The 22,871-nt window shown below is 54.5% G+C and overlaps 1 protein-coding gene across 1 annotated transcript in view; it reads right to left on the bottom strand.

The window, feature by feature from the left end:
* Window positions 1-22,871, bottom strand: part of LOC123521323 (collagen alpha-1(I) chain-like) — an 88,166-nt gene that overhangs the window by 61,858 nt on the left and 3,437 nt on the right. Inside the window, exons 2-11 of the mRNA XM_045286933.1 lie at window positions 22,622-22,675; window positions 22,065-22,109; window positions 20,720-20,773; window positions 17,981-18,085; window positions 17,665-17,709; window positions 16,222-16,299; window positions 8,906-8,942; window positions 5,713-5,748; window positions 4,623-4,676; window positions 2,737-2,781 (exon numbers count right to left, since the gene is read on the bottom strand). Coding sequence (XP_045142868.1) covers window positions 2,737-2,781; window positions 4,623-4,676; window positions 5,713-5,748; window positions 8,906-8,942; window positions 16,222-16,299; window positions 17,665-17,709; window positions 17,981-18,085; window positions 20,720-20,773; window positions 22,065-22,109; window positions 22,622-22,675 — 553 coding nt within the window. The remainder of the gene's footprint in view (window positions 1-2,736; window positions 2,782-4,622; window positions 4,677-5,712; window positions 5,749-8,905; window positions 8,943-16,221; window positions 16,300-17,664; window positions 17,710-17,980; window positions 18,086-20,719; window positions 20,774-22,064; window positions 22,110-22,621; window positions 22,676-22,871) is intronic.

Raw genomic sequence — 22,871 nt, 5'->3', positions numbered from 1 at the left:
GCCATGCACAGCCTGCTGTGTGTTTCATCCAAGGTCCTCAGCTCCATGGGGGAGGCTGCCTTTCCTACCTTGCCTGTCATTCTGGGTTGAAAGCCTCTAAGTCTGGAAAGGGGATTTAGGGAAATCAAGAGTATGCCAAAGCCTGCGACAGGAGGTAGCCTTTGCCAGGCCCCTGGATTGACACCCGAGGCCACTGAGACTGGAAAATGCAGGTGGCCCAGGGTCTGAGATAGGCTGGAGGCTGGGATCCCATTGGGGTGCAAGGAGCACATGGCTGGGAAGGAACAGGGGGTCCAGAGGGCGGGCAGCTGACGGGAGGAGGGGACCTCAGACTGGAGTTGGGGCCTGGGGGTCCTTCTGGAAACTTGTGCTGTGGGAAAGGAGCGTCTGAGGACTGTGAGGGGAAGGCCCTAGATTTTCCTCTGGACACAGGAAGCCTGTGGCCCCATGGGGCTTGCTGGGAAGAGTGTCTCTTGGTGGAGTTTGAGAGCTACGAATCCAGTCTGGCATCTCCGGGAGCCTTAAACCAAGCCAATGCTGCTAGCCCCCTTCTCTGGCACTCCTCCCGGGAAATGTCATTCCCGCCGTGTCCAATGGGAGCAGGCACAGGGGACCCACTGTTGTGGTGGAGGGGGAGCCGTGTGCTGATTTCTCTGTGGGGACCCTCAAGTTCTTGGCCAACCCTTTTGGCCATCACAACAAAGGCAAGGGCACCCAAGGGTGACTGGGATGAAGTAAACACAGATTTGAGGTGCTGGAGGACTGCTCCCTCTTCTGTGAGAATCCGCTAAGGATGACGCTGCTTCACACAAGGCAAAGCCCCGCCCCCCCCTCCCCCCCCCACTCCCCGCACCATTCCACACTCCACCTCGCCCCAGCCCTGGGGTCTGAGTGAGATTCTCTGAAGAACGGCCAACCTTCTTAATAGAGATGGATTCAAACCTCCCTCGGGAAAATGGAAGTAGCTGACATTTTGAAGCATCTATATTTTTCCCTTGGGGGATTACTAAGGAGGGAGGGGCCATAGGGTTAAAACCAGTATGGTTTATACTGCTGACTTGTCATTTAGGGGGACAGCTTTATGCTGCCACCAATGCTCTTTATATAATAAGAGTGAGCCTTCTTGGGCAGCTTGGCTGGGTACCAAGGAGAGAAAGCAAGGAATGGATTTCCAGTCTAGGCATGGAGAAGCCTTGGAGATGGTGAAGCTGGGGTCTTGTCTTCACCCTTCTCTGTATATGTTGTGGAGCTTCTGGAGATACGCAGGTGCAGGTCTGCATGGGCGACCCTTGCCCCCTGCCTACCAGTGGCTGCTTACACCTGCCAGGTCGGGTAGGTGGCTCAATGAGTTAGAAGAGTTGGGGGAGTAGAAGGCGCAGCCTGTGTCCTGCCCTGGTCCCCCCTTACCTGTTGGAAACTCAAAGGAGACAATGTTCTCCCATAAAGAGCCGTCCTCGGCCAACGACAGACCAATGTGCACAGAGGAAAGCTGCCTCTCCCACTGGCGGATCATACTTCACACTCCAGAGCCACCATGGGGTCAGGCCCAGGCTACATACAGCTGAGCTCACTTCCTCACCTCCCAGCTTTCTCTCTCTCTCTCTCTCTCTCTCTCTCTCTCTCTTTCCCTGCCCAGCCTGCATCCCCCAATCTCCTGCACATCTTACTGGGACACACAGACCCCGCCCTTTTCTTTGCTCGCTAAGCTGTGGCCAGGAAGCAAGGCTGAAGGCCGTGGGCTGGGTTCTCTAAAGCCTGCACATCCTGAAAAAAGGGATGGCCGTTCCCTCGCTCCTGGGGGGTGACCAGGAAACACTAGACTACCCTGCCTTCTAAAACCATCTCTGTTTACTGGGGGCTGGGATCTTGCCAGATAGTCTGCTGTGACTAAGTGACTTGGATCAGAAACCCCAGGGCATCGGGGGGTCTCTGTGGTCTCTGGGGGTGCTAAAGACAGCAAGACTAAATTTATCCCTGGGGCATTCCATGCCTACAAGAATAAACCCTATAGGGGTCTCCCTGTGACATGCTGACTCAGCTGGACCTTGGAGCATCCCTGGTGCTGGCCACCTGGGCGGAGAGTTTGCCTGATAGTGGATGCAGGAGCTGAGTCCAGGGACCTGGGGCCAGATTGGGGCTGCCTGCCCAGAACCAAGCAGCCAGGAGGAGCATAAACCATAAGCATTTCGCAGCACCCACAATGCCGGAGGTAGGAAGGTACCTGTCTTGCACAAGGTGGGAGAGTGGGAGGTGCTGGCCTTCCCACTGTGTGTGCCAGCCTCTACACCCTGCCCTGCCCTGCCCTGGGGATGATGGTCACTGGCTCCCTGCCCTGCTGGCCTTGGGCAGAGCTGGACCAACAAGGCAATTCTGGAAGCACAGGTTTTGGGGAGATGCTGAGGTTAGGGTTTTTCTTTGCTGCTCCCTCCCTGCCCCGCCGGGCTAAGCTCTTTGGTGGATGCCTGGACCCCTCAACTCTGGGTGCTACCTGACAGTTCCTTTTGGATCACGCCAGTTCTCTCTTGATTCTGAAAATGCCACCCCTCTTTCCCAGGCTTTCTAGGCTGTCCATGTGCTCCTACTCGGGGTCTCTGCCTCCTTCGTCAGGGTCCCCTGCCCACCCCTCTGCATGGAGGCCCTGCATCAAGCCTCTCGAACCATCTGAGGCACGTTTTCATTTTTCGCCAGAGCCCCGGCAGGTCCTCAAAACCCAGCCAGAAAGGTCAGGTGACGTACCGGCTTGCCAGGCGGCCCTCTTTCTCCTGGATTTCCTGGCACGCCCTGAAGAAGAAGAGCAAGAGAGCAGCATCAGCTTCACCCCGCGCACAGCGCCCACCCACAGGACCACCGCTCCAGTCCAGGGGCCGCCGTGAAGGTGCCTGGATTTCCCCCTCTCCACCAAGTACCCAGAGCTGCCCAGGACATGGCCAGGGTGGCCGAGGGGGGAGCCAGTCGGCTCTGCCTCCAATGACTCCCCTAGCCAAAGCACACAAACAAAACCCACACCCACACACACCCACACTCACTCAAACACGCTCACACTAGCACCCAGTCACTCACACACACAGACTCACACAGTCAGTCACACACTGTCACACTCACACTCAGTCACACACCCACTCAGTCATACACACATGCATACACACATATACACATACTCACAGCCACACACACTCACACAGTCCCACAGTCCCACACACTCAGTAACACACACACACTCACATTCAGTCACACACATGCACACATACTCAGTCACACCCAGTCACTCACACGCACACTTGGTCACATGCACACAGTCAGTCACATGCTCATAGTCATACATGCACACTCGCACACACATTCAGTCACACACCTGTTCTTAATGTGCATCATCTTTTGCCAACACAGGCAGAAGGCCTGGCTTTGCAAACAGTGGAACGGGAACCCTTGCCGTGAAGTCAGCGCTGACTCACAGTGGCCCTCTGCAGGGCTTCCGAGACTAAACCCTCATGGGAGTAGGCAGCCTCATCTGGTCCCCGAAGAGCTGCTGGTGGGTTTGAACCGCCAGCAGGTGCACCACCAGGGCTCCTTGACAGAGGAGGAGGGCATGTCCAATGACTGGGCGGTCGGGCTGCATGTCTACAGCAGGGCAGGGAAAGCTGAGTATCTGCAGCAGCGGTAGGAGAATAGCCAACTGTCGTCAATTTGATAAAATTTGGGGGTGGAGGGAGAGTGGTAATGTATTATAGCCCCTGCTTACAAGGAACTAAACTGCTAGCGGTGTAAAGAGGCAGGCACTGCTGCTGGTTCCAGATACCTTTGTGCTCTAAGACCTCATGGCCGTCACCCATCCCCTTCATCAATAAGTATGTTCAGATGCCTCCCAGGCACCCAGCTTGCTGATCGACTCAAAGGGACCCTATGGGACAGGGTACAACTGCCCCTGTGGGTTTGCTAGATGGTAATTCTTTATAGGAGAAGAAATCCTCATCTTTCTCCTGAGGAGCAGCTGGTGGTTTTGAACTGTTGACTTTCAGGTTAACAACCTGATGCATAACCACAATGCCACCAGGGTCCGGGGCTTGCTGCTAGGCTACAGGAAGTACAGATGCACAAGACAAGGCCGTGACCCTCTCGGGGCTCAGGCCAACCTGAGCCAGGGTCAGGTCATGGCAGCTGGGGAGGATAAGTGTAGCAGTGCAGAGCCCCTTCCATGGAAGAGGGGTTGGGAATCGGGGCTCAGAGAAGGTGGTGTCTGTCCGGAGCTGCGCTGACTGAGCAGGGATATAAGGTAGTTGGTGTACAATCGGAGATATTACCTAGGACACCCAGGTGCTTAGGAGGCTCTGGGAGTTTAACACCAAAGCCTAAGGAAGAGAACGGGACATGGGAAGTGAGAGCGCACGGAGCAGAACAACTGGCAAGCTCCGTAATGAAGGACCAAACAAACCAACGCAGGCTGAGCGGGCAGCCAGGGACCAATGGAGCCCATCCCTCAACGAGACTTCCCAGGAGAGCTCTGGGCTGAATGACGAAGCTGGCTGGGTGCTCCAGGGGCCCCACTGGTGGTCAGTTCCATGAGAAGGGCCTCCAGGGGTGTCCCCAGGACCCTGCCTGAGCCACATCTGCTCTGCTGTACTTACATCCTGGCCAGCTGGTCCCTGAGGTCCTGGGAATCCAGGGGAGCCACGAGATCCCTGGGGAGGAGCAGAGACACCCTCGGATTTCAGGCAAGACCGTGGATGCGCTAGCTTTCATCATGCAGACACCATGGAAATGCCAGGGCTCTGATACATGAGGACCAAGCACTCCCGGCACCGTCTGGGCTTGCTGGCCAAGGCATAGAGGCACACCGGGTGCCCTGCAGCCCGAGCTGTGCCCGGCGTGTCCAAGGGGGAACTTCACAAGTGAGCTGGGGCCACACACATGCCCCCCTCCCTCGTCCAGTGAAAAAGACTCCGGAAATGGAACAGGTGACTTCCAAGGGAATGACACTGTCAGAGGGGTGACAGCACAGTGGCTGCAGGGGGTGTGGTGGCTGGGGGAGGGGTGGGAGGGGAAAGGCTGGCACTGCCGGGGAAGGTGCACCAAACAGTGACATCACTGGGGTCAGTGTCACCCATTGCTCAGTGCAGTAACTCATCACCACTAGGCCCAGCACCACCCTAAGACATGGCAGGTGGGTGCACACTCACCACAGGGTACAGAGAGGGTTCTCTGCCTTGGACAGTGGAGAAGAGGGAAGAGTTGGGAGAGCCACGGGGGCTTGGGGGGACTGTGCTGAGACAGTCTGTCCCCAGTGGAGGAGAGGTTAACATGTGAGTCACCATGCTGAGGGACACCAAGACCAGTGTCCCCAATGCCACTGAGTGCCCATCATTGGAGATCTCTTTTCTGTCAGACTTCCCACAAGCATCAGAGGGTGGGGATCACCGATGAGCACCCCAAGTAGAGGGCCCAGGGACCCTTCCCCTGTGGTCATCCCACAGGCCAACGGTAACTGTGGGAGCTGCCCCCTGTTGAATGGGAGGTCTATCCAGAAACTGCCCATTGGCCCCTCTCATTGCTTAGCCAGCACTTTTGTTTTATTGGTGATGTGGACACCATGCCCAGGAAGACGTATCCCCATCCGACCCTTTCTAGGTGTACAATGAGCCCCCTCCCCTTTAATCTCTCTTTGACTTTGAATTCCCCCCATCCCAGCCCCAGCCCGGGAGATAAGCCTTACTGTACCGTTGGCCCCGTCTCTCCAGGAGGTCCAGCAGGGCCCTAGGGGACAAAGACAGGCGAGAGTTTAGTGCAGTGGGGCTGGACCGTCCGGCCAGGGTGCCTGACCCCCGAGAGTCTCCAGCGACATCGAGGAGCACTGAACTCTAAGTTGCATGTCCTCTGCACTTGGTGCAGGTGATCATTCATGTCGGGTTTCCCTCCAGGCAGGTACAAAGGTAGAACTTTGTGTTTGGGCTGCACAGAAAGAGACAGGAGGCCCTCCCTGAGAGGTTACAACTCGAGTCAAGGGACAGGAATGGGGAAGCACTGGGGAGCCTCAGAATTACAATGTATGTGCACATGCACACAAGCACACACAGTGACCAGCAAGTCGGCTCCGAGTCCTGGCCCTCTTGTGTGTCAAAGTCCCACTGTGCTGCGCAGCAAATCTGCCATGGCTGGGTTTCCAGCAGGGAAGCTGCCAGGACTTTCTTCTGAGGCACCTCAGAGAGAGATTCCTAACGAAGAAACGCTTCCTTTGAGAATTTGCTCTCTGGGCCCATCCTCACCTAGCTGCTGGGGCTGTTTAATATCATCCCAAACCACACTGCCACGGAGTCAATTCTGACACACAGCAGTCCTATAGGACACAGGAGAACTCCCCCCAACCCCACCGTGGGTTTCTGAAACTGTAAATCTTTCTGGGAGCGGACAGCCTCATCTGTCTCCTGCGGGGTAGTTGGGGGGTTTGAACTGCTGACCTTATGGTTATCAGCCCCAGGCCTACTCACAGCACCATTAGGGCATCTCATAGAGAGAAGAGGAGGGAGAAATATAGACGGGCCAGTCATCGGCTAACCTTAGCATTCTTGATTAAACCATGCCCTCCTTCCCCCGTCACTGAGACCAAACTGAGAACAGCCCCCTTCCTCCCCACCCCTCCAGCCATGTCATTCTCAAGTCCAATGGCCCAAGCCCGGCTTCTAACCAGAAAGGAGGCTTTGCGACCTTCCTTAAGGGCGAAGCCACTGGTGAGTGAATTTAGCCAAGGACCTCATATTGGGTTTGGGGGGGAAGAAATCCCCCCAGTCGAAGCAGATGTCTGCCATCGGTCTCTGATGACCGTCATTTCTGCGTCAGCTTCTGCAGGGCTTGGCCGCTTGACTCCCAACGAATGCGGCAGCAGTCCCTTTGAGCTTCCGTCTCCTGGAGCGCCATCTGAAGGCAAAGAATCGCCGGGCCCTGTGCACTGAGAAACAGGGCACGATCCCGGAGGAGAGACCCAGACCAGCACCCACCGGTTAGAGCCATTTGCACAGCTGTTTTGTTGCTATATTATTAAGAGACATGGCATATGCCCACGGGGGTGTGTGTTACAAAGCGACTTCCGAGCATCGTTGCTCACAGCAGGCCCAGCCCTCTTTTGTAACATGCTTTTAAGTTGGTGTGTCTGTCCACGAGTCATGATCCCTGATTGTTCTCGCCAGGTGCCACTGAGGCGGTTCCAAACTATAGCGACCCTGTGCACAACCGAACGAAACAGCGCTGGGCCCTGCCCCGTCCTCACGATGGCGCCTTTGCCTGAGCCCATAGTTACAGCCACGGTGTCCACCCATCTTGTGAAGGGCCTTTCTCTTTTTCCCCCACACCTTTACTTTATCAAGCATGATGTCCTGCTCCAGGGACTGGTCCTTCCTGACAACATGTCCAAAATATGTCAGACGAAGGCTTGCCATCCTTCCCTCTACGGAGCATTCCGACCCTGCTTCTTCCAATGCAGATCGGTTTGTCTTGTTAGCAGTCCATGGTACTTTCAATAGTCCTCTCCAGCACCACAATCCAAATGCATTATTTCATCTTCTGTCTTCCTTATTCCATGTCCAACTTTCACAGGCATAGGAGGTAATTGAGAATGTCAAGGCTTGGGTCAAGTGCACCGTAGTCCTCACGTAACATCCTTGCTTTTCAATATTCTAAAGAGGTCTTGTGCAGCAGGTTGACCTAACGCAATGCATTTTTTAAATTAAATACTTTTATTGAGGGCTCTTACATCTCTTATCCATACATTCATCCATTGTGTCAAGCACATTTGCACATATGCTGCCATCCTCATTTTTAAAGCATTTTTCTTTCTAATTGAGCCCTTGATATCAGCTCATTTCCCCCCTCCTCCCCCTGCCCTCCCTCCTTCGTGTACCCTTGAAGAGTTATAGATTGTTTTCATATCTTACTCTTCTGTCACTTTCACCCACTTTTCTGTTGTTCGTCCCCCTGGGAGGGGGTTATATGTTGATCCTTGTGATCGAGTCCCCCTTTCTCCCCCCACCTTCCCCTAATCCTCCTGGTATCTCTATTCTCATTGTTGGCCCTGAGGGGTTTATGTAACCTGGATTCCCTGTGTTGCAGACTCTTATCTGTAGCAGTGTGCATGTTCTGGTCTAATCCAATCAGTAAGGTAGAATTGAGGTCATGATAGTGGGGGGAATGAAGCATTAAAGAAGTAGAGGAAAGTTGCGTGTTTCATCGGTGCTATACTGTACCCTGACTGGCTCATCTCTTCCTTGTGACCCTTCTGTGAGGGAATGTCCAATTGTCTACAGATGGGATTTGGGTCTACACTCCATGCCCACCTTCCCCCATTCACATTGGGTATGATTTTGTTCTGGGTCTTAGATGCCTGATACCTGATCCCATCGACAACGCATGATCACACAGTCTGGTGTGCTTCTTCCACGTGGGCTTTGTTGCTTCTGAGCTAGATGGCTCCTTGTTTATCTTCAAGTCTTTAAGACCCCAGACACTATATCTTTTGCTAGCCGGCACCATCAGCTTTCTTCACCACATTTGCTTATGCACCCATTTGTCTTCAGTGATCACATCAGAAGGTGAGCGTCACAGAATGCCGATTATTAGAACAAAGTGCAACGCACCTTGTGATCTCCTGACTGCAGCTTCCATGAGAATTTATTGTGGATCGAAGTAAGTTGAAATCCTGGACAACTTCAACATTTTCTCATTTATCATGATATTGCCTGTTGGTCCAGGTTTGTTCCCTTAGCACCGATCTCCACTCCAAGAGTGTTGATTCCTTGGAGAGATGACTGATCCGAGTTCCAGCAGGAAACACACATGCTAGGGCAGCTTCGCCTCACAGGGAGCAAGAAAACTCCTCGCATCTTCTTTGCTTTTCATCAAAGGCACTTAGGAGCCAACTCACCTCCTTGCCAGCAAGTGCACTCTGACTCGTATGGACTCTAGAGGGCAGAATAGCTCAGCCCCTGGGGGTCTCCAAGGCTGTAACTCTCTACAGTGGTAGACAGCTTCATCTTTCTCCTGTGGAGCAGCTGGTGGGTCTGAACCATTGACCTTGTAGTCAGCAGCCCAATGCATTACCACTACAGCACCAGCAGCCAGCTAGATGAGTGGGAAGGGAAAAAGCAGAATGAACGTAGCTATTGGCAAGCTGAGTAGACACTGCTGAATGGGCGTCTATGCTGCTGCACCGGAGAGATGGTGCAATTCCATGAAAATGCTCTCATGAGACCCTTTGAATAGGTTCGTGTTGGCAGCGCTGAGGGTTAGGTGGTGGGTTGCTAACCAAGCTCCCGTAAAGATTTACAGCCTTGGAAACCCTAAGTAGGTCATCCATGAGTCAGAATCAAGTTGAGGGCTGTGGGCTTTGCTTGTTTGTTTAAGGAGTAGGGTACCACTGGCTGATGGTGGCTCAATTTGTACCTCACAAGGCAGAAACAACACAAAATATTGAAAACCGAATGTCCTTAAATCCTTGAGTTCTTTGTGGGGAGGAGACGAGCCAATCAGGGTGCAGGGTAGCAATGATGAAACATATAACTTTCCTCTAGTTCTTAAATGCTTCCTCCCCCCACTATCATGATCCTAATTCTACCTTGCAAATCTGGCTAGACCAGAGGATGTACATTGGTACAGATAGCAACTGGAAACACAGGGAATCCACATAGATGACTCCTTCAGGACCAGTGGTGAGAGGGACGATGCCTGGAGGGTGAAGGGAATGTGGGGTAGAAGGGGGAACCAAATTCAAGAATCTAAGTATAGCCTCCTCCCTGAGGGATAGACAGCAGAGAAGAGGGCAGAGAGAGACAATGAACTGTGTAACTTATGACAAAATTATAATAATTTATGAATTATGAAGGGTTCATGAGGGAGGAGGGAGTGGGGAGGGAGGAGGAAAATGAGCCACTGATATTAAGGGCTAAAGTATAAGGCAAATGTTTTGAGAATGCTGAGGGCAACAAATGTACATATGTGCTTGACAAAATGGATGTATGTATGGACTGTGGTAAGAATTGTATGAGCCCCCGATAAAATAATTTTTTTTAAAATGTCTAGAAAAGAATGATGGCAACATATGCACCAATATGCTAGATACAATTGATGTATGGGTTGTTATGAGTTGTAAGAGCCTCCAATAAAATGATCTTTTAATTTAAAAAAAGACCCTTAAGTTCAGAGTATTCCTGGAAACAAAGAAGGACCAGTTGGCCACCCTGGCAGAACGCTAAGCAACCGGCTGTCTCTTCACCTGGAAACAGTCGTGGGGAGGGGCTTGAGCGCTTACTGCCTGTTTCCGTGGGCACTGAGCTAGTGGGTCTCCAAGCAAGAGAGAAAGGGGTGCATCTCTCGATAGAAGCATCCAGGCACAGGAAGGCGCTTGCTCTCTGACTGGCTCCTAGGGTGGACTACTGCAGATGGGGGGGTTACAGTGCGACAGGCGCCTCGTCATCATCACTGGAGCTCCCTTAGGACCACTGTGCATTTGCCCCGGGTTTTAATGTCTTCAGCTTTCCTTTCAGTTGAGGCTTCTCTCTTTTATTTTGTCGTTGTTGTTAGTTTAAGACGTTCTTGTTGTTGTTATTGTTCTTTGCTTTGGCTTAGTATGTCTTTCTGTATGTGAAATCCAGGATCGGTCAATCTATGGAGACAGTACCTGGACTAATGGGTCCCCAGGGGCATGTCGGGAGATGGCTGGGGAGCGCACAGAGGAAACCATTCTAACACGGATTCCCGTTGATGGCTGTGCCACTCTTCTTGATATGAGGGAAGCGCTGCATTGTACGATTGGTAAATTAGAGGTAAATAAAACTGTTACAAAAACAGCAAACCAGCTGATAAATTATAAACAGGAAAAGCACTCGCTAGAACCCCAAGAACACCAAGTGGAAGCACTTGGAAGTCCTAATTGGCCCAAACACTGGACATTGAGGGGGCTAACATCACCAACCGCGAATGGACCAAACATCACACGGGTCTTGATGGGACACCCCACTGCCTATGAAGTCTTGCCAAAGACATCGGTCTTGAATCCAATTAAGCCTCTAGGTTCAATTGCCAGCTTACAGGAAAACAAGAGGCAGAAAGATGTGTCAAGGTGTTAAATGAGCAAGTCGTGGGCTGACTTGAGAAAGCCCAACCAGAAGTGGTGATATAAACTCATTGAAGACCTAATTTTTTCCCATCAACAAAGGGATTCTTTCCCGGGGCCCCAAGGAAGACATCAGAGGTGAGGGCATGCTGGTGGTCCTCCCTCAGGAAAGCAAACGTCTTTCCGGGTTGGTAATCCAAGAACAATGTCCCTGGAAGAAGGTTGGTATGGCAGCTGAGGGCCCATGATGGGGTCAAGGTCACCACCAATGAAGGATAGGGCCAGGTCCACGGAAACTCAGCTCAGCCACTGCCCCTTTGGCAGAGCAACTGTGAGCTTGTGCACTTGGGCTCCAGGAGGCCCCCACGGGCCTTGTGGACGGTGAGTTCCCATGCCCAAGCGGTAACCTGCTCAAGAGCCCACCTTTCTTTCCTGTCTCACTTGGCTCCTTCCTAGGTGGATGATTAAAGAGCCCTGGTGGGTGATGTGTCGACTGGTGTTCGAACCTACTGGCTGCTCCAAGAGAGAAAGATGAGGCTTTCTGTTTGGGCGGAGGTGCACAGCCCCAGAAACCCACAAGGGCGTTCTATCTGTCTCTGGGGTCATTATGAGTTGAGGGCAGCAAGGGAGCAGTGAGCCAGGTGCCTTGCAGGACTCTGGGAGGTGACTGTGAGTTGGAATTGGCTCCCTGGCTGTGGTTTTCTGAATGAAGGGCATGCTTTCAGACGCAACTTTCCAGGTGGACTCCTTGCGCTGGAGCGCTGATTCCAGGGGTGACTGCGGCCCTTAGCTGAGGATGAGCCAGCTCCAAGAATGGAGCAAGGTGGAGGAAGCTGGTGCTTCTAAATCCAGCACAGCACCCCACGGTGCCGGCATCATGCAGGGTGGTCACATGCCTGCCCCCTGGCCCCCACCTTCCCCCTTCCACACATTTGCTCTCAGCATAGGCCCCAACACAGGCCATCAGCATGTGGGCACTGGGCCAAAGGCAGGATTTATGGAAATTCAATATGGTTACATTCACCACGGAAGCTTTTAATAAGTCAGAGTGGTGAAGGCAGGGGGTGGGGGTGGCTAATAGTTGATTCACAGCCTCATAGCTAAAACCAGCCAATTCCTCTCCAGGTGGGACCTCAGAGGGTGGGACATATTTCATGGGGGGTGAGCGCTGAAGTGGGAGGAGGGGTGAAGAGTAGCCACAGCTGCACTGCGGCTGTGTGTTCTGGCTGAGGACTTGACCTGGCACAACCTTGGGAGGTGCCATGCTACGGAAGGAGGGGGCACACCCAGACTGGGGTTCTGCGGGTTCACTTGCAGCCAGTTCTCGGAGGTGGGAGCCTGGACACCCCATTAAAGCCTCGACACCAGGCTAACGTCTGTGATGGGTTTGAAAAGTGGTTGCTCGTTGGGCTCTGATTCCCAAGGTCGGCAGCTGGAAATCCCGCCTCTCAGAGGGAGAGATGGGTCTTTGCACTCCTCAGACAGGGACAGTCTGGGAAACCCACAGGGCCTGTTCTACCCTGTCCTGCAGGGTCGCTGTGAGTCGGCATCGACTCCACGGGCAGTGACTTTTTTTCTGACCATGGTGCTGGCCTGACATGGAAGCTGACCAAACCCAACTCACTGCCGCCCTGTGGATTCTGACCCACAGCGATCGTACACAGGTTTTCTTTACGGGAGCAGACAGCCTCATTTTCTCCTGAGGAGTGGCTGGTGGGTTTGAATTGCCAACCTGGTCATCAATAGCCCAACACTTAACGCACAAGGCCACCAGGCTCCTTCCAGGCCCTAAAGGGGATACTCGTCATCTCTGAGGACCGGCAAGTGCAGGACGCTATACAGTGAACCCTCGCCACTTCGCGCTTTGACTTCCGCGGCTGGCTTCACTCTATCGCAGTTTTTGCGTAACAGCACCCACTGCCTACACCCGTTCCTTCAGAGGAAAAAGACAGCGACCCACCTGTAGAGTATATCCCTTAAGTCATTTCATAGGCTATTGATTACAGTATTTGTAAGAACTATGTATAATAATACTGTATGTGAAATATGTAATACTGTAAACTAGATGCCATAAATAATATAATAATAAATGATAATTGTAACGTCCAAAATGTTTTACTGTATTTTCCCTTTTTTGTTTAATAAATTGGGTAATACGAGTGTAATGGTGACTAAAGAGTGTTTTTTCATGTCCTCTATGCTCTACAAAAATATTTGATTTACAAATAAGGAATCCTACTTCGCGGAATTTCATTTATCACGGTAGGGTCTAGAACCGATGAACCGCGATAAACGAGGGTTCACTGTAGTCCATTCCCAAGAGATCTTCTCCACGGACAAGCAGATTCTGGTGGTGACAGCTGATACTCCAGGGTTCCATGCTACTCTTCCAACTGTGCACCAGATCGCCAGCTGGGGAAGCAAGTTCACAAGCAGGCCATGAGAAACACCAGCCTGCCACTGTCCTGGGACCCTCCGGCAGCAACTGAAAGAGCAGGGACCCTTAACCAGGCACATGACCTCACAGGCTGCCGTCCTGCCACGTCCCTGCTTCCAGGCTGCCTGCTTGTCATTCGGCCAGAAGACGATCTGGATTGTAACTCTGGCTCACACTGCCCAGGATGTCTGCTCTCAATGCCCATCAGAGCCAAGCAGTGCCCCTCCCTCACTAGAGTTGGATGTCCTCCTGGTCCTAGCTGTCTCTCTCTGAATAAGTCCCTAGAATTTACTGTTGGGTGACCCTTGGCGCTCGCCTACAATGCTCCCACCATCCAGAGCTCTGATCCTTCCCGCAGCATCTGACTCCGTGACAAGGAAGATTCAGGAAGATGAAAGCCAACCACTGTGTTTCTCTGTGGCCCATGCCACATGAGCCTTCTGATGGACGCAGGCAGGACACAGCCAAGGTCCCATAGGCAGGGGTGCTCTAGTGAAGGGCAGGCCTTCGTAACAGGAATCCAAGCTGAGGACTGCCTTCAAGAAAAGAGACCCAGACCAGACAGTCCCGGGGTGATTCCATGTGGCTCTTCCCAGGAGGGTCCAGCCATCGCAGGGGAGATGCATAGCAGACCGGACCCTGCTCCTATGGAAATAGTGCCTGTCGCCTATGGGCAGGTGTGAGAGGGGAGGTCATTTCTGCTGGGGTGTGGAGGCAGAGGGGAGAAGGAGACGGATGGGGAGAGGGAAGGGAAGAGGTCAGGAGGAAAGGAGTCTTCATGTCCCAAGTGTAGCTTGTGAGCTGTAGAAGGGGTCTTTCTGTCTTATTCTCAGAGAGGCACCCCTGAGGGATGCGGCTTGAATGCAAAGCCCAGCAGGGTCTAAGCCAGTTGGAACCAAGGTCACAAGCCTTGGGGTCTGATTAGATTGTGCATCGGGATTAAAACAACAGCGACATAGGTGGTGATAATAATAGTAATAATACGTAGATAGTTTGGGTCGGACGAGGTTTTAAAAACATGCTCCAGCTGCTGCCAAGTTGGTTCTGACCCACGGGGACCTGGCATGTGCCAGCGGGGGGCCTTGCAGCGCAGGATTCCCACAGGCCCATTCTTCAAAGTCTGCAGCCAGGCCTCGGCTTGGACCTGCACCTCCAACCTTTCTGAGCTCAGCTGAGCACCTGGATGGCTGGGCATATGAAGGGCACCTGCATTTGACTTCTTTTGCTCAACAGTAAGGTACAGCTGTCGGGAACAGCTGCTCACTTCCAAGAGGTTTGAACCAGGCAGGGTGTCTTCGGAGAAGAAGGGAGGGAGGGAAGCTCAGACCGCAGGCTGACAAAACAGCTAGCAACCCTGAAGATGAGCATTCAGTACAGGGGACCACTGGTCCTTTCCATGTGCCCTTTGGGCTACAAAGGGGGAAAATGAGGCACAATGAGTGAGAAACAGAGGATCCTTTCGCTGTGAAAGGAGATTTCTAACAATTTCTATTCTCAATGGCAATGAGTGTCTATACTTCAAAGCCAAGGATTACTGGCTTTGAGAGAAGGGCACCTTCATTTCTAGAAGAATTCGAGTGAAAGCCAGCGGACAGCTCTCCTCTTGGGCCTCCTTGGTTACTGGGTTGTTGGAGTGGTTACGTGTCATTGGGTCTGTTCTGAGAGAAATGCCCCGTCATGCCCCGTCTTCACCATTATGCTTGTGCTTGAGCCCACAGTCGCAGCCACGGGTCCATCCATCTCCTGGATGGACAAAGAGGCCCTTCCTCTTGTTCGCTGCCCCTCCCGTCTACGGAGCCTGATGTCCTTCCTGCTCCAGGGCCTGGTCTCTCCTGGTGATGGGTCCAAAGTACATGAGATGAAATCCCATCATCGTCCCCTTGAAGGGGCATTCTGGCCGAACTTCTTCTGAGACACATCAGTCTGTCCATTTGGCAGTCCGTGGGACTTTCTGGATTTTTGCCGACACCATCATTCAGAGACACAGGTCGCAACCCTCTCAAAGGACCACTTCCGCGGAGGAGGCAAGCACTCCTGACAGGCTGTGGGGATTCTCCGGTGGAATTCACAACGTGAGGAGCACACCGCAGATTTGCATTGAGGACTGGATGGCAGCCTTCCTCAATTTCACTTCTGTGTTCCCCTGGACTCGCGGGAGAATAGAGGAGCCCTGGGACTGCACTGGTCACACGCTGGGCTGCTAACAGCAAAGTCATCAGTTTGAAACCACAAGCTGCTCTCTCCGGGAGGAAGACGGGGCTCTCTCCTCCAGTAAACAGTGTGGGTCTCAGAAATGCGCAGGGGCAGTTCTGCCCTGTCCTAGAGGATCGCGCCGCCGCGGGGGCTGACTTGACAGCAGTGAGTGAGTGTTGGAAATATTTCGAGTGACGGAAGCACACTCTTCCCCCCACAGGACGCCCCTTCCCCAGCCAGCCCAGTGACGAGCCTGCTCTGTGACTGCAAGGGTTGATGAAGGCGTCTGGCTTTCTCTCGCTCTCACTTACAGTGGGAGTGAGTTCACCTCTCTCAGTTGCCTTTGAACCACACAAGGGAGGCTTGGTCTACCCAGAAGCCTGGCTCCCACAAGACACATGCCAAGTTTTACCACCTGCATCAGCAACACAGGCAGACTTGCCACCCAACTGCTCTGGTTAGCTGGGGGCACACTGCGTGCCTGAGGGCACAGACTTACAGGAGGGCCAGCAGCGCCAATGCCTGGGTCGCCACGGCTGCCAGGAGAGCCAGGGATGCCAGGTGCCCCTCGGTCGCCCTGGAAAGAGACAACGTAAGACGCAGAGGTCAGCGCACAGGTGAAGAGGGCCAGAGGTCCAAAGGAGCCAGGCTGCATGGAACTCCACTCCCTCCACTGGGAGTCCTCGGACCCCTCCATGTCCACCGAGGGTGTCCGCACCCTCGTCCAGCACTGCCCAGGCCACGCCCACCAAGGGTGACCAGGCGCCTTCAAGACAAACCGTACCCAAAGCTAGACCCTGGATCCAAATGTGAGTGACGACGGCACCACTTTGGCCCTCCACTGCCCCCGCCCCCACCCCACATGACCATCTCTCCCGGCCTCTCCAAGCTTCCTCCCAAACTCATTCTGCCTACCCAGAACCCACACTAGTGCTTCATGGGGTGGTGGTGGTGGTGGGGGGAGTGTGTGTGGGAATGATCCAGGGGGGTGCCATAGCAGATAGCTATACTTTACCCTGGATTATGGACCAAAGTACAATCGTTTTTAATTTCCAGAGGGACTGCCGAGTGATTGCTTTGTTTTGTTTTTCTGAAAAGGAGGAGGCCATAAGCCAAATAATGGTGGGCACGTCCACCTGCATCTAAACCCTCCAGTGAATTCACTCCCCAGAATCTGCCCAGTCCTGATAGTTGTGCTTCCCTTCGCGGGGCCCTGGGAGGTGCAAACTGTGTGTGCTGGGCTGCTCATTGAAGCACCGCTGGTATGTGAAGAGGACGGGTCACACGCTGGGCTGCTAACCACGAGGCAAGGTCAGCAGTCCGAAGCCACCAGGTGCTCTGAGAAAGACTGGGCTGGCCGCTCCAGGAAACACAGTCTAGGAAGCCCATGGGGCAGGGCTCGGGGTGCTGCGGGCTCGGCCGCGTCAGGCCACCCCACGGAGACAAAGTCACTGTGAGGAGTGTCACATGAATGGCTGGCTGTCCCCGTGCAGACAGAAGCTAGGCTGAGCCCAGGTGCTTGCCTATGAAGAGTGTGCAACATGTTGGAAAAGCTGGAACTACCCGGAGAGCTGGCCAAATGACCAGCTGGATGCATGGCTGCCACAAATTTTCCATTTGCAGAAGTCACAGACCCCTGAGAGCCCGGTCAGGGGGTGCGAGCCTACAGGAGACCACTGAGTTCCATCTGCTCCTGCAGTCTTCTGTATCTTCATTGAATCATCACATATCCCTGAGCACCTACTGTGTGCCCGTTTAAGCAGCATGCATTCCCTGAGCACCTACTGTGTGCCGACAAGCGAGTGCCCTGAGCTTTCAGGCGGGCAGAGTGGGTGAAGTGGAGCTGTGAGCATGAAGTGGAGGGCGGGCGGACCGGCATGCTGATGGTGAGCATCCACGGCCCATGCAGCCGAGCCCAGGGTGCACTGAAAATAGCACTCACCTTGCTCCCCAGGGGTCCAGGTACTCCAGGTGGCCCACGGAGTCCCTGGGGGAAACAACACAGGACAGTCACGGCCTCAGGTGAGGACTGCTGGGCCCTACGTGCCAGGCCACAGGTGCTCAGGGGCAGGGTGACAGCCCTGCTGAAGGCCCAGTCCAGGAGAAGGGACTTTGGAAAATGGGCAGGCCTTGGGTGTGGGTGGCAGCTTTGCCTCCAACAACCGCCACCTCTGAGCTGGGCAGGAGGCTTCCTCCTGCTCCTTGCTGCCAGCACTTTGGGCACAGGGCACAGCCCCTGGAGCCTCCAGGCCACTCACCGGCTCGCCATCCTTCCCTTTCCCCGGTGGCCCAGGCGGCCCAGGCAAACCAGGGTCTCCTCTTGGCCCGGCCAGGCCTGGGCTCCCAGCATCCCCAGCCACTCCCTGGAAGGAAAAATACAGTGTCCATAATCCAGGGCATACAGTGGGTCCCAACATCACTGGTGGAGCAGTCCAGGTGAGTGGGCACCCTCCCCTTGAACAGATGTCAGAATACCCGCCCCCCTCTGAGGACCCAGAAAGACGGACCACGCAATGTGGGGTGGGTGCGGAGCTGTGCAGAGCTAGTCCACCCTCCCCTCTGAGCAGAATACCCGGCAGGCACAGCTCGGAAAGGGTCTGCTCAGATGTCCCCAGAGACCGAGAAGCTCACCACCCCCACCCCACCCCTCAACCCTGCAGCAGGCCAGCCCCCACCTCCCTGCCCCACCACATCCAGACATGACGGGCCTTCCCAAGCCCCAGCCAGTTGAGAATTCTGTCTCCTCACAGACCAGCCATCGAAAGCGCCAATCTGCACAGGGCGCAGAGCCTGCCTGCCAGTTTGCAAGGGAGCTGGGCACTGAGAGGTCAGCTCTGCTGTAGGTGTGGTCTGGACCCTGATCCACAAGGATGCCCTGCCCCAGATGGCTACACTGTAACCTGCCTGGCTCAGGCAGCCTCTGCGGCCCAACAGGGCTAGTCATATGCACCATGGACAGGCAAGGCACATGGAAGGAGTCTCCTGTACATGGTGATGGGAGGCGGCAGCCCCTCTCCTGGACATGGTGAAGGGGGCAGTCCAAGCCCTGCACACAGTAAGGGGTACAGCCTAGGCCCTGGACCCTGTGAGGAGAAGCCCAGGCCCCAGATACAGTGAGAGGCGGTGGGTGTGGGGGTTGGGGGGTGAAGGACACCAGGGGTCAGGAACCTGACCATTTACAGCCCCTGGCGCCCTGGCATGTTCAGCCATAGGCCTCTGGCTCCCCCTAGCGACCCCAGCATGGTAACAGCCCGTGGATTTCAGAGCAGAGATGCTAAACCAAACCCAGACAAGGAGCAGATCAGGAGAGGAGCCAACTTACTGGACAGAGGCAAACTGTCGCTGGGCTTCCATGGCTGGGATCCTTACAGGGCCACACTCGCTCGCCTTTCTCCCACAGCACAGCAGCCAGGTTCCAACTCACACTTCTTAGCCCAGCATTCTCAGCACTGTGCCCGCCGGCACCCAGTTCACGTCGACCCATGTCCCACCTCAGAATCGAGCCCCGCAAACCAACCTCAGTGCTGCCCAGTCAACTCCAACTCCCGGGGACCCCACAGGACAGAGGACAGCTTCCCCCTGGGGGTCCCCAACTGCAATCGTGACAGAACCAGACAGCCGCATCCTGCCCCCACCCCCACCCCACACAGAGCTGCTGGGGTTTGAACTTCCGACCTTTGTGTCAAGCATTTGAATGGTTGTGCCACCGGGGGAGGGGGGGCTTGAATGACCAGCCATCCTGCACATATCCTCCTTCGGTCAACCCTTCTAGTTCACCGACATCCTGCTTGCAATGGCTTGTGCTGAATCACGCCCAGTGCGTCAGATAGGCGGGGGTCACGCTAAAGCGGACAGGGATGGGGCCTCCCTCACCTGCCCAAGGTGCTGGACACCTGTCCATGCAGAGTCTGGGACAGTGCTTTATCTGCCCCCAAAGTGTTTGCACCTGCCTCACAATTCAAACCTTCTGCCCTTGAGTTCCTTCTGACCCCGTAGCACAGAGAAGAACTACTTCACAGGGTTCTGAGGCTGTACATCTCTACAGGAGGAGCTAGCCTCCCCTTCCTCCCACGGAGGGCCTGTGGGCTTTGAACCACCAGCCTGGAAAGGGGCTACCAAGCACATGCCACTGGAAGAACAAAGTGGTATCCAGTCCCCCAAGGCCCACAGCCCCAGAATGGTGTCCGCAGGCTGGCCAGTCATTTTATCCGGCGAGTTCCCTGGTGGGTGGTCTTCATTTGACTCCATGCCATCTACTGGGAAGGTCTCTGGGGGATGCCTGGGTCCCAAAGGAATTACACATGGGGCTGCTCACTGCAAGGTCAGCAGTTCAAAACCACACCAAGCTTTCTCTTCCTGTAAAGAGTCACAGTCTCAGAAGGCCACAGGTAAGGGACAGTCATACCCTCTCCTAGCGAGTCGCTAGGAGTCAGCACTGACTCAATGGCAGTGAGGAAGGAGCCTTGGTGGGCCAGTGGATCCGTGTTGGAAATCTCACAGCGGGGGTGTGCACCTTGGAAACTCACAGAAGCAGATCTCCCCTGTCCCAGAGGGGCCCCAAGAGTCAGGATCAACCCATAGCGGTGGGTTTGGCTTGTCAGACTGGGCCCTGCCTGAGGCTGGATCATCCCCCGCTGGCCTCTGGACATGTCCAGATTGGATGCTGACTTACAGAGGTCTATTGTCCTTACCTTCTCCCCACGCTCCCCATCCTTCCCGGGGGGGCCTCTGATGCCAGGGGGGCCCTGGAGAAGGAAAGACATTGCTATGCTGAGCTTCAAGGATACCAGGGAAGGTGGGGTCTCCATGCAATGGTAACCAGGCGCACTTTTTGTCAACGACCACACCTCGGCCCCTGAGCTTGATGGAGACGAAAACAGATCCATTGTTCTCTGACTCCCAGGGTAGAGTCCACCCCAATGCCCTGCTTCACACAGGAGCCCCTGACACAACCCTGAGACTCCAGAGCCCCCCTCTCTGGTGTCAGGCCTACTCACCACACTCCCCGGGGCACCACTAGGGCCCGGGGCACCCACAGATCCAGGAGCACCCTGTGTAGACAAAAAGGGTGTGGGTCACAAGAAGAGCTCCCTCTCTCTCTCCAAGCCTGAGGGGCTGCCTGGGACCCCATTCACCATGGCCTTCTGGAATTGCCTCTAGCCTACCACATACATATCTAGAACCTTCTTTGGTGGTACCCAGACAAGCCACAACTCAGCCAAGCTCAACTTGTGGAGCATAGTTGGAGGGGAGCAGGCCATGTGTGGAGTGGGTTAGGGAAGTCCATCTGATGAGGCACAGGTATGTGTGTGTGTATGTGTGTGCGCGCGCGCGCGCGTGCGCACACGTGCCTTTGATGAGGGGGTATTGAGTGTGTGGTGAAGGTGTGTATGTATGTATGCAGTGAGCGTGTGTCTGTGCTGATGGTGTGTATATGTGTGTGGTGAGTGTGTGTTTGTGTGTGGTGTGTATACGTGTTGTGTGTGTGTGTGTGTGTGTGTGTGTGTGTGTCGGAGCATGCCTGTTTGAGAGCATGGAGTGTGTGAATATATGAGTATGCATGAGTGTGAGCGGGTATGTGTGTAGGTGTGTGTGTGTGTGTGACAGAGAAGAGAGAGAAGGTGAGTGAGAGTCTGAGCCGGTGTCTATGTGTGTTCCTGATGTGAGTATATGTGTAGTGTGCGTATGATGTGTGTGCATAAAGTATTTGGGTGTGTTCAGGCATACGGTGGGTGGATAAGAGCGTGTTAGACTGTGTCCGTGTTGGTGTGTGGTTGGGTCTGCGTGTATATGTGATGTGATTGTGAAGTGTGTGGCTATGTTTGCATGTATGTGTGTGCATGAGACAGTGAGTATAAGTGAGTGTGCATCTGTGTGCGTGTATGTCCATGTGGTGTGTACACATGAGAAAGAGTGTAAGCCGACCCCCGTGTTGTGCCCACACTGGACTCTGGACACACATGTACACACACATTTACACACACACATACACACATGTACATGTGTACGTAGTGCCCATGGGAGCCCAGACCTGTGTCCTCACTACTGGTTAGAAGAGACCACACCCAGAAGCCCAAGTCCACTGCCTCAGAGTTGATCTGGACTCACATCACCTTGCAGGCTGCTCTAAGCCCGGGTGAGGGTTTTCACTGCTCTATGGCTTAATGGAAGCCGAGGCCTCCTTTTCCTCCCACAGAGTGGTGGGTGGGTTTGAACTGCCGACCTGTCAAACAGCAGCCAACTGCTTTAACCACAGTACCACCACCATTCTCGCCTTCCTTTCCAGTCCCTGGGGGCCTGTCCACTTTGGGGAGTCAGCAGCGGGCGGACATGAGGACTCACCGGGTTTCCAGCTGCACCCGGTACCCCAAGGACTCCATCTTGTCCCTGCAGAGGGAGAAGAGAAAGAGAGACACAGAGGAGAGAGACAGAAGAGAGAAAGAAAGAGGAGAGAGGAGAGACAGAGACATAGAGGAGAGAGGAGAGACAGAGACATAGAGGAGAGAGGAGAGAGTGAGCAGAGGGAGAGGGAGGGAGGAAAGATTGATCCATCATGGGAGAAAATGAGGGCAGAATCAAGGCTTGGACCCACTGGGGTGGGGTGGGGGGCAGCCACTCTAGGCAGAGCTGCTCTCCAGGGCGGGGACAAAGGGCAGCAACCTGCATGCTGACATCCTCCCAGCTGCCCTGTGGCTGACCGCAGAGCATGAGCCGGGGAAGTCTACCCCCGGTGACCCAGTAAGGACACAGGGTCCAGCAGCCGGCCCCAGGCCCAGAGTTGCCTGGGGGACCCAGGGAAGGCTCTGTGCCTCCATGCCCCTGGTGGGTACTGTGGGAATGCCAGGCGATAGGGGGCAACAGAGGAGACAGGGACCCACCCCGGGAGAAGGTTTCCTTACCGGAGGTCCAGGGGGTCCCTGAGGCCCCAGTTCTCCAGGACGACCCTGTGGTCCCTGCAATGAAAGGACCCCCATGAACAGCTCGAATGCTTTCCTTGGAGGACGGATGGGGCTTCATGGACAGGCACAGAGGGTCAGGTCCCCAGGGAGGGGCCATATTTAATCCACAACTCCTGTGATGGCCCCAGAAAATGGCTGGTGCAGCCTGTGGCCCTGGATGCCACCTAGACAGGTGACAGCTGTGAGGGGA

The sequence above is a fragment of the Echinops telfairi genome, unplaced genomic scaffold (genome assembly GCF_000313985.2).
Source record: "Echinops telfairi isolate 266 unplaced genomic scaffold, ASM31398v2 ScPeMD7_1;HRSCAF=3_0, whole genome shotgun sequence".
Lineage (NCBI taxonomy): Eukaryota > Metazoa > Chordata > Mammalia > Afrosoricida > Tenrecidae > Echinops > Echinops telfairi.
This window is presented reverse-complemented; position numbering and strand designations above follow the sequence as displayed.